Source organism: Bidens hawaiensis, unplaced genomic scaffold, assembly GCF_021521415.1.
Source record: "Bidens hawaiensis isolate Kalapana, Puna unplaced genomic scaffold, B.hawaiensis_p1.1 tig00036735_1, whole genome shotgun sequence".
In the NCBI taxonomy this organism is placed as follows: domain Eukaryota; kingdom Viridiplantae; phylum Streptophyta; class Magnoliopsida; order Asterales; family Asteraceae; genus Bidens; species Bidens hawaiensis.
In genome coordinates, this window is record NW_027496406.1 from 146,232 (window position 1) to 159,012 (window position 12,781).

General features: G+C 35.9%; 1 protein-coding gene across 1 annotated transcript; it reads right to left on the reverse strand.

Annotated features, from left to right (window-relative positions):
* Positions 1-4,595: 4,595 nt before the first annotated feature.
* Positions 4,596-6,291, reverse strand: LOC143588723 (uncharacterized). Its single transcript, XM_077069652.1, has 7 exons — positions 6,277-6,291; positions 6,154-6,182; positions 5,299-5,527; positions 5,141-5,227; positions 4,983-5,068; positions 4,775-4,892; positions 4,596-4,673 (listed from the first exon to the last, which is right to left on the reverse strand). The coding sequence occupies exons 1-7, from the start codon at positions 6,289-6,291 to the stop codon at positions 4,596-4,598; spliced, it is 642 nt and encodes a 213-aa protein (XP_076925767.1).
* Positions 6,292-12,781: the final 6,490 nt, after the last annotated feature.

Here is a 12,781-nt window from a genome sequence, read left to right on the forward strand (position 1 = left end):
TTTCATAATTGCATGCGAAGGACAAAACCGACATTTCATAATTGGGCAAGAAAAATAATCTGTCAATTTATCCATCAATTCTTAAAGCTTTTAGTACAACGTTATGAAGCTTCACTTTTTGTGAGATTACTCTACAACCCTTTAGAAAAAAAAAGGTTGTCAGCTACATTCTTTAAAACCATTTTATTTTCAGTACATAATGTTAATTATGGTTTAAATATGTTATTATGGTGACTATCCACATTCTTAACTCTCATGTTTCATTATATTTTTATTAACTCTATTAGTCTATATATAGTGGCTTCTTGAGTTTGGGTATGTTTGGCAAGAAGCTTTTAGGGGCTTCAAGCTTTTAAGAAAAAACTCAAATTTAATAAAAAGCTTTGTTTGGTTAAGTAGCTTCAAGCTTCTAGATTGGTTGAAAAAGCTCCATATTAAAACGCTAGTATTGGTACCGTTTGAGAAAAAGCTAGGTACAAGCTTTTCATTTGAATTTACAAGTTTAGTACTTAAACTTCTATCAACTTTTGTTAATTTATATAATATTTACATATTCAACCCTTATTCAAAACTAACTACCCCATGACTTTTTAAGGGGCCATAACTTTTTCAAATGTTAATTTTTTAAACAAATTACATCATAAAAGCGAACATTTTATTCTCTTTAATTTGAGTATGATATTGTTATACTTCTTTAACTTTAAAAAATAACATAATACGTGATTATCGGTTAGGATCGGTAATAAGTCGAGTCAGGTGAGCTCGAGTCATGTGTAAGACCAAATTAGGAGTCGAGTGAGATGAACTTAAGTCATGTGTAAGACCAAATTAGGACTAGAACGAGTCGATACAAAAAGGGTTAAATTAGTTCAGTTCGTGTCGGTACGCTTTTGAGTCAAAATGGGTCAGGTCAGAACACATTTCAGATTAGAATAGTGCATGTTCAGAGAGGGATTCATATCAAAATAGGTTGGTTTAAAAAATTATCTATTTGAAATTACTTTATATATCAGCTTTGTTTCTTGATTTTCGCCATCAGTTACACGCTTACTGCATTTCCATGAATTACACGTCTACATTCAGGTTATGTATGCACTGTCATTAGGTGAATCATATACCGACACTGATTATGCGGTTGATGTTAGGTTGTGCGCCCATTCCACCGCACCATGCGGGCACCCAACTAATTTTATTAAAAGCTTCTGCTACTCTGCCAAACACCTAAATAAATTTAAAAGCTACAGCTAACAGCTACCAGCTTCTAGCCTTCAGCTACCAGCTTTCAGCTTGCAGCTTCCATCTTACAGCTAACAGCCACCAGCTAGTTTTGCCAAACATACCTTTTGTGTTAGATATACATACATACCAATGTAACAACCTCCCTTTCTCTACTTATCATGCTCTCTATACCCTATGCCTTGCGGTGGAGGCGTAAAACCATGCCAAGTAGAATCAATGACACATCGTCATCAGCAACTACATGTTGAAGAAATAAATTGGATAGAACCTTAAAACTTTGAGTTGTGATATCGAAACGTAAATACAGAAACGAAATCCTAACTCTCCGAATGTAGAAACTGCTTTTGGTAAAAGTAAATTGCAAGTGTGGTTATTAAAATAATATATGTTGTGAAGGGATAATTATTAATAATCGGAAGGAAGTCACATGACGTTTCTTCAAAACTAACTCTTTTTTCTTATTATCTATATTAAATTATTTATCTATATCTATATTTATATCTTTATCTATATTACATATAAAGAAAGAGTGATGGGCAATAAAGTAATTTCATAATTACATGACAAAGACGAAAGAGTCATTACATAATTGGGCAAGAAAGTAATTTACTAATGTCTCCATCCGTTTTTAAAGCTTTCAGTATAACTTGATAAAGCTTCATATTTTGTTAAATTACTCATATATCCTTTAACCATTCAAAAGGTTATTAACTACATTAACTACACACACACACACACACACACACATATATATATATAAGGTAAGGATCCTAAGAGAACTCTTTGTAAATTGAGAACTTTGAGAACCATTTTGAACCACTAAAAACACATTTAAAAAAATATTTAAAAAAATTATAAAACAAAAAATAATAAAAATTTTAAAAAGGTAAAAAAACCAAAATTCTTATATTTCCTTCCGGTTTCATTAAAAAAATAAAAAAAAACAAAAAAAAACGTCGTATTATACACATATGTATAATTTTATTTAATCTTTATTTACGTAATATACACATATGTACAGTATCATTTATCTTAAATTATACACATGTGTACAAAAAAACATGTAAATATACATATATATATATATATATTATACATATGTGTATATAATTTAGCTAAACCGAGTTTTTTTTATGAAACCGGGATGATAAAATAAGAATTTTTGTTTTTTTAGTTTTTTTATTTTTTAGTTTTTTTATTATTTTTTTTATTTTTGGGTTTTTTGTGGTTCAAAATGGTTCTCATAGTTCTCAATTTTAAAAATGTTCTCTCATGATCCTGATCATATATATATATATATATATATATATATATATATATATATATACACATACTAGTATGTGTGCCCGCGCATTACGGCGGGGACGCAATGAGGATGCGGCCGGTTTGTGGTGCGGGCGTGATGCATTAAGGATTTAGTCGTTAAAACGGTTTGTGCAGGTCTATGCTTAGGATCGCTACAGGCTTAGGTTGACCAATCTCCCAAATTGCTAATAGCAAACAATGTGTTTATTATGATTAGCATAAAGTCTTATCTTTCTATAGCTTATATTAGCTATAGGTTGTGGTGGATTCTAGCTCATATTCTTGGGTAGAAATTTCTAAAATGCATGTTTATGAAGATATGTTAACAAAAGACAATATAAGTTGAAAGTTGATGAATATATCATAACAAAAATCAGTACACTGCTGACTATTTATGTATAAAAATATAAGTTGTTACTATGTGCCCCGAATTTCAAAACTTGACTAAAAGGTAGTTTGCCAAAAGAGCATTTACAAGGAATAATGGGGAGAAAATTATAGCCAGCTTGCAATAAACTGTAGATGAAATAAACAGTAGGCATGTTAAAGTTATGCTCAAAATCCAAATTAAGAGATGATGTTCTAGAAATAAGAAATTTATTGTAAAAATTTTAGATGTATTCTTTGCGAAAACAAGCTTAAAAACGAACATGAGGCGCAAACCACCTTATGCAGCACCGTGTTGAACTCTAAAAGTTAATTATATGTTTGTAGTTTCTAATTGTTGGCATTTAGTTTTTATAAACACAATACATGGGTGTATGAACATATTATGTCAACTAATAGCAACATATAAGAGCAAAGTTTTTATAGGTGGACCGATTGTTTTACCGGTCTACTGGTCAGACAGGTTGAATCAGTTGAATGTGCTTCTTTAGAGTTGCATGTTTCATCGAGAATCAGCGCATCAGCTTCTTCGTCGTCATCTTCATCCTTGAGCCCATAAGACGGTTTAGGTGGCGAACCTTGCTGACCATTGCTTTTGGTAAAGTTGAAATATTAATCTTTTTGATATGGGCCCGTTTAAAAGAAGCTTCCATAGGATAAAACCAATATGTATTGAACTGAGGAGACATATTATTTTTAATTGCAGTCATTGCAGAAAAATGAGCACAAATAAACACAAACATTTAATAAAGACGACGTAGAGATATCTAGGCATGTTAACGAGGCAAACGTTAAACCGTTCTCTTACGTTTGTTTATGTTCGTTAGACTCGTTATAATTTAGTCTAGCTTATGAAATTAAAGTATCATCAATTATATTTTTTTCTAGTTTTATTTAGTTATTAGGCCGAACATATTAATGTTCATGTTTATTTTTAATTAGTGTTTGCTCAATTATGGTCATCTATGTTCGGTTACTTGCGTAAACTGTTCGTTTACATTTGTGAACCGTTTGTTTATACTATTTACAAACAAACATGAGTATTTCAACCGTTTGTTTATACTATTTACAAACAAAGTCAGACCGGACCACTTCTCAGGTTCTCTAGTTCCTAATTTAAAGCCTATAAGTCTCAGCAAATAAACTATACGAGACAACCATAATTAGAGGCTGCAATTTTCCATTTGTGGGTCTTGGGATGACATTACTGATCCTGACAATTGGGGGAGTATTTGGCTTCGTCTTCAGTTTGTAAGATAATGGTTTGGTATTCGTACACTGCACCTCAAATCTTTGCCATTTTGTATACGTGAAATTTGTTCACGCACTTAACAAAATGTTAAGGTAATTTTATCCTAATATTTCACATTAATATACCTAAAAATGATTATTCTCGTAATCTATAAAAAAATGATCAAAATAAGTAACAAGATAAGTAACGGGGTTATGTTAAAATTGAATAAAAATATGAAATACTTATGTCAAAGTTATTACTTCTATTATTATTTTGTGCAATTTACTTGACCATACAACACAATACAAGAATATTGAAAATACTTTTTACTTCGAGTTTTGGATTATTGATTCCATTCTATCATAGAGAATTAACTAAATTTAACTTGTTACAAAATATTACTTTAACATGTGAATCATACGTGTTTGTTTCATGCGGTTGCCAGCTTTTTTGAATGGACAATGTACATCGGGTCAGATCGACCAGGATTAGGAGACATATCTACAGCCTGCACGATTATTGTAACGAGTTTCTGGTAAAGGTCAAGATTCAGTGGGATTGACCTTCAAAGTCAAAATTGCTACTTCTTTTCTACATAATATAACTCACCTTGGGTGGTTCAAATCCTCTAGCATAGTGAAAATATGCCCCCACTATCATCACGTGATATTCATCGCACGATGTCCATATCGATATCGCCTTTGTCCAAAAACACCGATTCGAGAAGCTGCAATAGAATTGATTGTTAGAGCTTTTTTGTTCGAAGTTAATCATTAGCATAAATTATGATAATTAAATAACTAAAAATAATTATCACCTCATAATAGCCTTGCCACCTGGCTTAAGGACCCGATGCATCTCCTTGAACACTTCAATTGACTTGGTCAAATAGTCAACACTAACCTGCAATTCGATACAATTAAGTCAAATCCCGGTTTGACAACATGTGAATAACTAACCAGTCACAATATGCACCACATTCGTGATAACATCAAAAGAATTATCTTCAAACGGAAGCTTAGGGTTCGTGTTCAGGTCTTGCACAACATACTCTGTAAGTACCTACAACAACTATATAACGTTACACAAAAATGAATATAAAAAATGTGTCACACTGGTACTTTAATTCTTACTTTATTGGCCTTGAGTTCTTCTTCGTTAAGACCCATACCCGCTATTCTTTCTTGCTTATATCCCGCGGGAAATTGACTCACCCAATTGCTACACATGTCTAGAAGAGCTACACCCGGGGTGTTACTTGGAGGGAAAACTTGTTTGTAATATTTCGTGAGAGCGGCTATCGCAGGATCGTCAATGTGGGTTACAAAACGCGGAGATTCATAGAATATCAAATCTGATGATCTAGAAAAACAACTCTTTTTCACTTAAAGTTGAAAGTAACATGTAACACATAGAGCATGGACACGTTAAACATGTTCAATTTTGAAGTCACACAAAGTAAGTGTAAACATCCTTTCAAGGTTCTTTAATAAGAAAAGTTGCATCAGTTTTTAAGAATAGGTTATGTAATTAATTAAATATAAATAATATTTTGATACCCGACCCGATTTAACTATATACTCGTCCTACTGGGTAATTTTTAACAAATTAACAGGCATACCAAATACCCAACGCGTAATAGGCCGGGTATGAGCCTGGGCCTACACAAACCCATCCCATTTCCAACTCAATTGCATCTAAAATTGAAGTACAAGTTTAGATTTGGAAACTCAAACCCGTTTTATCACAGGTATGGAGGTTTCTTATTTCCTAAAAAGTTACTAAAATAGTTTTTATGTGTTAAACTTCTTTTATTAACACAATTGTAATCTCTAAATCTGAAATACTAACCCCTTAAGCATACCTATACACTCCTAAAAAAGTCTATGCGCCAAGACAACGTTATACTAGTGTTCTCTCCATTCTACTGTAAAAGATCCAAACAAGAGAACGTGAGAAGTGGTCCGGTCTGACTTTGCATAACATACAGGTTAGGATTCAACTTAGAATAGAGATTCTAAAGTGAAAAAAATAACACAAAAATCAGGTCCAAACAGTTATTAAACAAGATAAAGCATCGCCATAACTCTTACTGGTAAATATGTTCTCACCTTGAGTTGAACCATATAGAACCATATAATAAACTAAACTCGAACACATACGTAGCAAAAACCTAACCTAAGCCAGCAACAATTTCAAAATACACAATTCAAATAGAATGATCGAAACCCTAACTAAAATCAAATCAATTCCAATTTAAAAATAAAAATTTACACAGCAAAGGAATTAAGTGATTATGAGTCATAACCTGGCAATGGTTATCATCACCACCATTGCTCGATTTTGGTTTGCGATGAGTATGTTCTTCCAGCATCTATATATAAGAATTGAATTGGAGTTAATCAATCGGTTGGGATGCTCAAGCGAATTGAAGGGGCCTTCAGTTGACGAAACCTCTATAATATGAAATACATAAAATAAATTGAAGGTCGTAGATGATTAAGAGAAAAGTGATGATAATTTATTACAATTGAAGGTAGGCAAACATCACTTGTAACGTCGCTGGACCTAAATTGAGGAACCTGATAATTGATTGCAGCTATGACTATTGAACGCCCGAACAAGCCGAATGGTTGTCGGAGCAATAAAGGATGGTCGGTGGGATGAATGGTTATCGGAACAATAAATATCTAGCGTCTCATGTGGATAATGAAAGGCAGCCTATATCCATTATAATGTAATATAGATATGAAAACCTCGTAACAATAGTTTCAGCGGAAGTCTTTACAACTCACCAACATTCGTGTTAACCCAAATATTATTTAAAAATGTTTTACAGGTAAATGAAGAGAATATTGGTGAGTTATTCCCGAGAAAAACTTATTATATAAATATAGACAATTTATATATAAACAACACATGAATATAATAGTGTACGGCTATTATACTCCCAACAGTACTGATCTGTACACGGTACAACACAATAATGAAACCTGCATTTTACCTTTAAGCACAAAAAGCGTTAGTTGTAAACTAGCTAAGAGTACAACGCGTGTATGACTACCAATTTGATAACTCGAAACGTACCATACTCGAAATATTCTCACTTTTAACCCATCGCGAATGAAAGTGGGAGGCGTCACCCCGATAGATCTACCAACATTTCTGTGCCCTCAATTCGGGTAACAATTATTTAACCAAATTGATTCATCCCACAATAACGACAATTTGTAAAGTATAATGCTCATTCAAAACATATATATAAATAAGAATATAGATATACAATATGCTTTTCGGAGGAAAAACTCACTTTCAATTTTGGTAAGCGTCCAAATGCTTGAGTCCCATATTAGTACATGTTCATCAATTCTAATTTCGAGTTTGACCAAAATTAGCCAACTATATATATGTATGTGTATTTATATATGTATAACCTTAATTTAAGAATCCATACAAGCAGACAACACATGAAATTATTAACTTATAATTCTATAAATAAACACCTAAAATATAAACAAGTAATAGACATCCAAATATTGTTTTATTTAATATTTTAAATTGAATAATATAATTTATAAAAATTATTTCTTTTAGTTGCTGGAGTGTTATGAAAATTTTAAGTTTTAATTTTATTCGTAATTTTATTTTAGTCAGTTTTGTCGGTTTTGCCGGTTTCGTCGGTTTTGAACTTAAAAAAACGAACCGGTTGTCATTTCGTGAAAACTTTAAGCTTTAAATTATCAAAAACACTTTTTATGTAATTTTTAATCAAGTTTTATTGTTTTTTTCAATAAAAATGATAAGGTTTTCACTTTAGTTACCGATTTCTTAAAAACGTCAATTTAACTTTGTCACACCCCAACCTAAGGCAGAAATGTCGAGGCGTGAGCTGATTGCCACAGCTCGCAAGGTACTATCATGCAATTGTAAAACGACAATATCTAATTAATTTATTAATTGTCAACGAACATTTAGGTACAACAAAAATAGAGAAAATTACAATACAAAACCAACTATTCTTGATTATGTTTAACATCCTAAGGTCATTTCTACGTGAGCTTCAGTTCGATAAGCAATCCAGTCTAAAACCTGCAAATGCGTACAAAAGATATTTATTTGTCAACAACACATGTTGAGTGAGTAGATTCACCAGTTTTGACACAAACAAAATGATAATATATAATGATATAAATAATAGAGTAAAAATAAGCAAAACTGTTATCTGTGAGTATAAACAATGAAAGTGTTAAGCAAGTAATGAGTGTCGGTGAAACCATTGCCAATGCGATCATGTAACATCCTACTTTCTGTTATATTAATAAAATAAAGTTCGTTTATTTTATAGCGGGTCGTTATCGGTTTAGTTGAATAGAATACGAGATGGACTTGTGTTGGGTAAATGGATATGGGTTATGGACTTGGGTTATGGAGGAATGAAGGAAAGACCATGGGCTTAAACCCATGATCAAAAATATATATACCCTTAATCCTCCATTTAATTCATTTACACATATCCCTTACACCTCTCAAACACACACACTTAAGCTCTCTCTCTCTCTCTAGCCGAAATATAGAAGAAGAATCGGATCCCGACACAAGGTATGATAGTATTTTGTTGTATGAGCTTAAATCCGTTAGTTATGATCACTAAACGACGAGCCGACACCGTAAAACCGTTTAAGTCACGAGATCCGGGTGGAATCGGGTATAAACCGAACCTATGATGAGCTTAGGGGTCACCGTAGCTCAGATCTGGATCGAACGGGACGAAAAACGGTGAAAAACGAGTTAAAACTTGTTTTTCCGACGTGTTCGCGGTTTTCCGGCGGCTTTCCGGCAAAGGCGGCGCCGGAATAGTGGTACGAGGATAAGGAATGTCAGGGAATGTTCTGACATTCCCTGACCTAACCCTAGTTCGCTATGGGGACTTAACAAATTGAAGGTGATTCGTTAGTTGATTCGCTTAAGGGAGCACCGCGAACTAGCTCTAGTTCGTCTATGATTCGTCTCTGGTTCGTTAAGGGAAAAGGGTAACGAATTACCCTTGATTCGTTATGATTAGTTCGTTAAAATAAATAACGAATTAGAAGGTCCAATTCGCTATATGGACTGATTCGTTAAGGAGTCAGTTCGTTAAGGGTTCAATTCGTTATAAGAACCAGTTCGCTAGGATAATCCAATTCGCTATGAACCAATAACGAATTAGAAGGTTAACTGAATGACAATAACAGTCCCTGGACTTAGAAAAGAACTATTTAATTACAAAGAAGCCCTTGGACTTTAAGTAGCAAATTATTTAAGGATTCAAAACTCTAATGGAAAATGTGTTAAGGCAGTTAATGAAAATAAAATTTTTCCAAGCTGACCTGGCAGCTTAACCCCAGCCAGGGGCTCTGCCCTTTGGACCACGCTAGGGGCTGCCGCCCCTAGAACCCCGCTGCCAGGGGCGCTGCCCCCGGACCCCGTTCTTTGAGGGTAATAATTAAACTAGAAGGGCGATATGTGTAGTGATAGTTTACTGAAACGTATAATTATTATACAGTTAGTCGGGCACAACTCAAGAAGGGAATAACCGTAAACGGTGAACGCAACCGCATTGAGGTGAGTTTCTAGCCCCACTTCCTTGTTATGTTTTCGGGGCTGTGTGCATACTCGATGTGATAGTTAATACACTTACCTTAAGTGGTAAGTGTATGCCTTGTATGATGTATGTATGATGATTGCTTAACGGTGCGTGAACGATCTTCGGATGTTGCATGTACCGTCAGGTGGTAGCTAAAGACGTGATTGCTATGTATGATGTAAGATAAGTTGCATGTATGAATATTTATGATGTATGCATAATGTACGTATGATACGTTAATGGTACGTGAACGCTCTTCGGAGATTGCACGTATTTTCTGCCTTGTATGATGTATGTATGATGATTGCTTGACGGTGCGTGAATGATCTTCGGATATTGCATGTACCGTCAGGTGGTAGCTAAAGACGTGATTGCTATGTATGATGTAAGATAAGATGCATGTATGAATATTTATGATGTATGCATAATGTACGTATGATAAGTTAATGGTACGTGAACGCTCTTCGGAGATTGCACGTATTGTCAGGAAAAGTATTAAGGACATGTATAGTGTGAAGCTATGGAAGAAAGGGTACCGGACCCTAATAATACCCGAGGATGAAGGGTGACCTGACCCTAATAATATCCGAGGATGAAGGGTGACCGGACCCTAATAATATCCGAGGATGGAGGGTACCGGACCCTAAAAATATCCGAGGATTGAGGGTACCGGACCCTAAAAATATCCGAGGTATGTCGGGTGAAACGCCCTTTATAATGTATGGTTAGATATGAATGTGTATTGACGAATGCTGATCTTGATATGTTGTAATGCGTACCTTCGGGCACGTATATGTGTATGAAAAGTAAGTTACGTGATTAACTAGAACTCACTCAGCATAGCTGACTTTTAGTATGCACGCAGGCAAATAGGTTGAGGCAGCTCGCGTGACTGAAGACACATGGCATGGAAATCGAAGATACTGGTATCTCGAAGAAATATTGTGATGTTTTAAAGACTATGTTTTGTTTTAATTGACTACGAATGTTTTATAAGACATGACGTGATGGTTATGTAAAATGTTATGGATGAAGTTTTTATTATTCCGCGAAAGTTTTTGTTAACTCTGATATTTAGAACTGCGTTTATGAGTAAATCCAACGTTAAAGTAGGGCTACCGATAACAGGGCCTTACAAGTTGGTATCAGAGCAAAGTTCGAGAGATTTAAGCATCCTACATGCTTAGACTCGAACAGAGAATGGGGTAAAAATTAAGAAAAGAAAGAAGATGCCAGTACGAGAATGCCATGTGTCACTTAAGCAAACTAAGTAAAGGTAAAGTACGTGATTAAATTCACATGTAAAGTAGAATAATGAATGAATGTTTGCGTAATTGCTTAATAAAGAATGTGTGAATGCTAGCTTAATTGCTAGGGATAGAGGTATAAGATGATATGAATTTCTTGATTGTCTAACTGTTAGAAGTAGAACCAGCACAAATAGACTCATAAAGGGAAGTGTATATGACACAGAAAGTAACTTGATCAGCTAATCACAGCTGGCCACTGTTATTACCTGTTAGCCTTACTATCCTTGTACTAAATGGTTCCTTAAGTGATGACGTTTGTGTTTCCTTATAGAATACGAATGGCTGGAGCTAAGAAAGTTGTTGGAAAAGGAGGACGTACGGGACGTCGTGGCAGGTCACGCGTTGTTCGAGAACCGCCAGTGGAAGCAGCTACTAATAATGAGGGAGAAGGAAGTGCAGCTGGTGGAAATCCGAGTAACAACGAGGGGTATCAACTTGACCCTGCTGTTCAAGCTGCCATTGTGCAAGCGGTAGCAACTGCTGCGAAGAACTGGAATGCTGAAGGGTCTGCTGGAGGCCGTGAAAGAACCGCTGAAAGGGCGGAAGGAGATGGTAAGAAAAATGGTGAAGGGGAAGGGAAGACTCAAGAGTGGTGAAGTCAGTGAAGGTTGATAACGAGAAAAGGGGCCGAGGTGGGTGCAACTATAAGTCTTTCAAAAGTTGTGGTCCATCGGAGCTAACCGACTTGGAAGACGCAATCGCTACTCTCCAATGGATAACCGCGATAGACAAAATTATCAGAATTAGCGTATGTCGTCCCGACCAAGCTGTGGGGTATGCTACCCAATCCTTTGGTGAGGAGGCGATGTACTGGTGGGAGACAGTCGAGCAGAGGAAGAGTCGAGAAGAGATCAAGGCCTTGAGGTGGGACGATCTGAAGGAGTTAGTGATGAAATGATTCTGTGCTGATGTAGAGATAGAGAAGGTTGAGATGAAGTTCTTAAGTCTGAAGGCGGGTAAGATGACGCACCGATAATACCTCACTGAATTCAACCGTCTGTTAAGGTTGGTGCCAGAGATGGTGAACACCGAGGCCAAGCGGATCAAATGCTACCTCAGGGGACTGCCACAGAATGTTCGTGTCTTGGTTAAGGCTGGTAGACCAGGTACTTTTGATTCTGCCGTGGGGCTCGCTGAAACGGTTTATGAGGACTTGATAGATGAGGTGGCTATGGATGAGAAGAAGGAGAAGAAGTGGGTCGCGCCTGCCAAACGACCTGGTACTCAGTTATGGAACCCTAGGGACAAGAAGCAGAATGTGTGGGGGAGAAAGACATGCAAGACGTATGGGAAGGTACACGGTGGCAAGTGCAAGTGGGGTACTGGTTCGGACGTGTGCCACAAATGTGGAAAGGCTCATGGTGGAGAATGCAGGATGGGGACAAATGCCTGCTATAAGTGTGGGAAGATGGGTCATTATGCTAATGAATGTAATGCAAAACCAGCATGCTTTAAGTGCGGTAAGACAGGCCATATGGCAAGGGAGTGCGCCGACGGTGAGGCTGGAGGTAGTGGGAAGAAAGATGCTGATCAAGCAAGGCTGAGGACTAGAGCCTACATGCTGACCCAGGAACAGGCTAGACAGATTCCTGATGTTGTGACCGGTACGTTCCTAGTAAACGGTATTTCTGCTTCAGTATTATTTGATTCGGGTGCGAATAGGAGTTTTGTAGCTACGGCGTT

Excerpts from the sequence above, each read along its gene's own strand:
- LOC143588723 (XM_077069652.1), bottom strand. Across the intron at positions 5,528-6,153 it reads TCTAAGTTGAATCCTAACCT|ATCATCAGATTTGATATTCT; the intron begins GTATGTTATGCA and ends TTGTTTTTCTAG. Across the intron at positions 4,893-4,982 it reads GGTGGCAAGGCTATTATGAG|CTTCTCGAATCGGTGTTTTT; the intron begins GTGATAATTATT and ends ATTCTATTGCAG.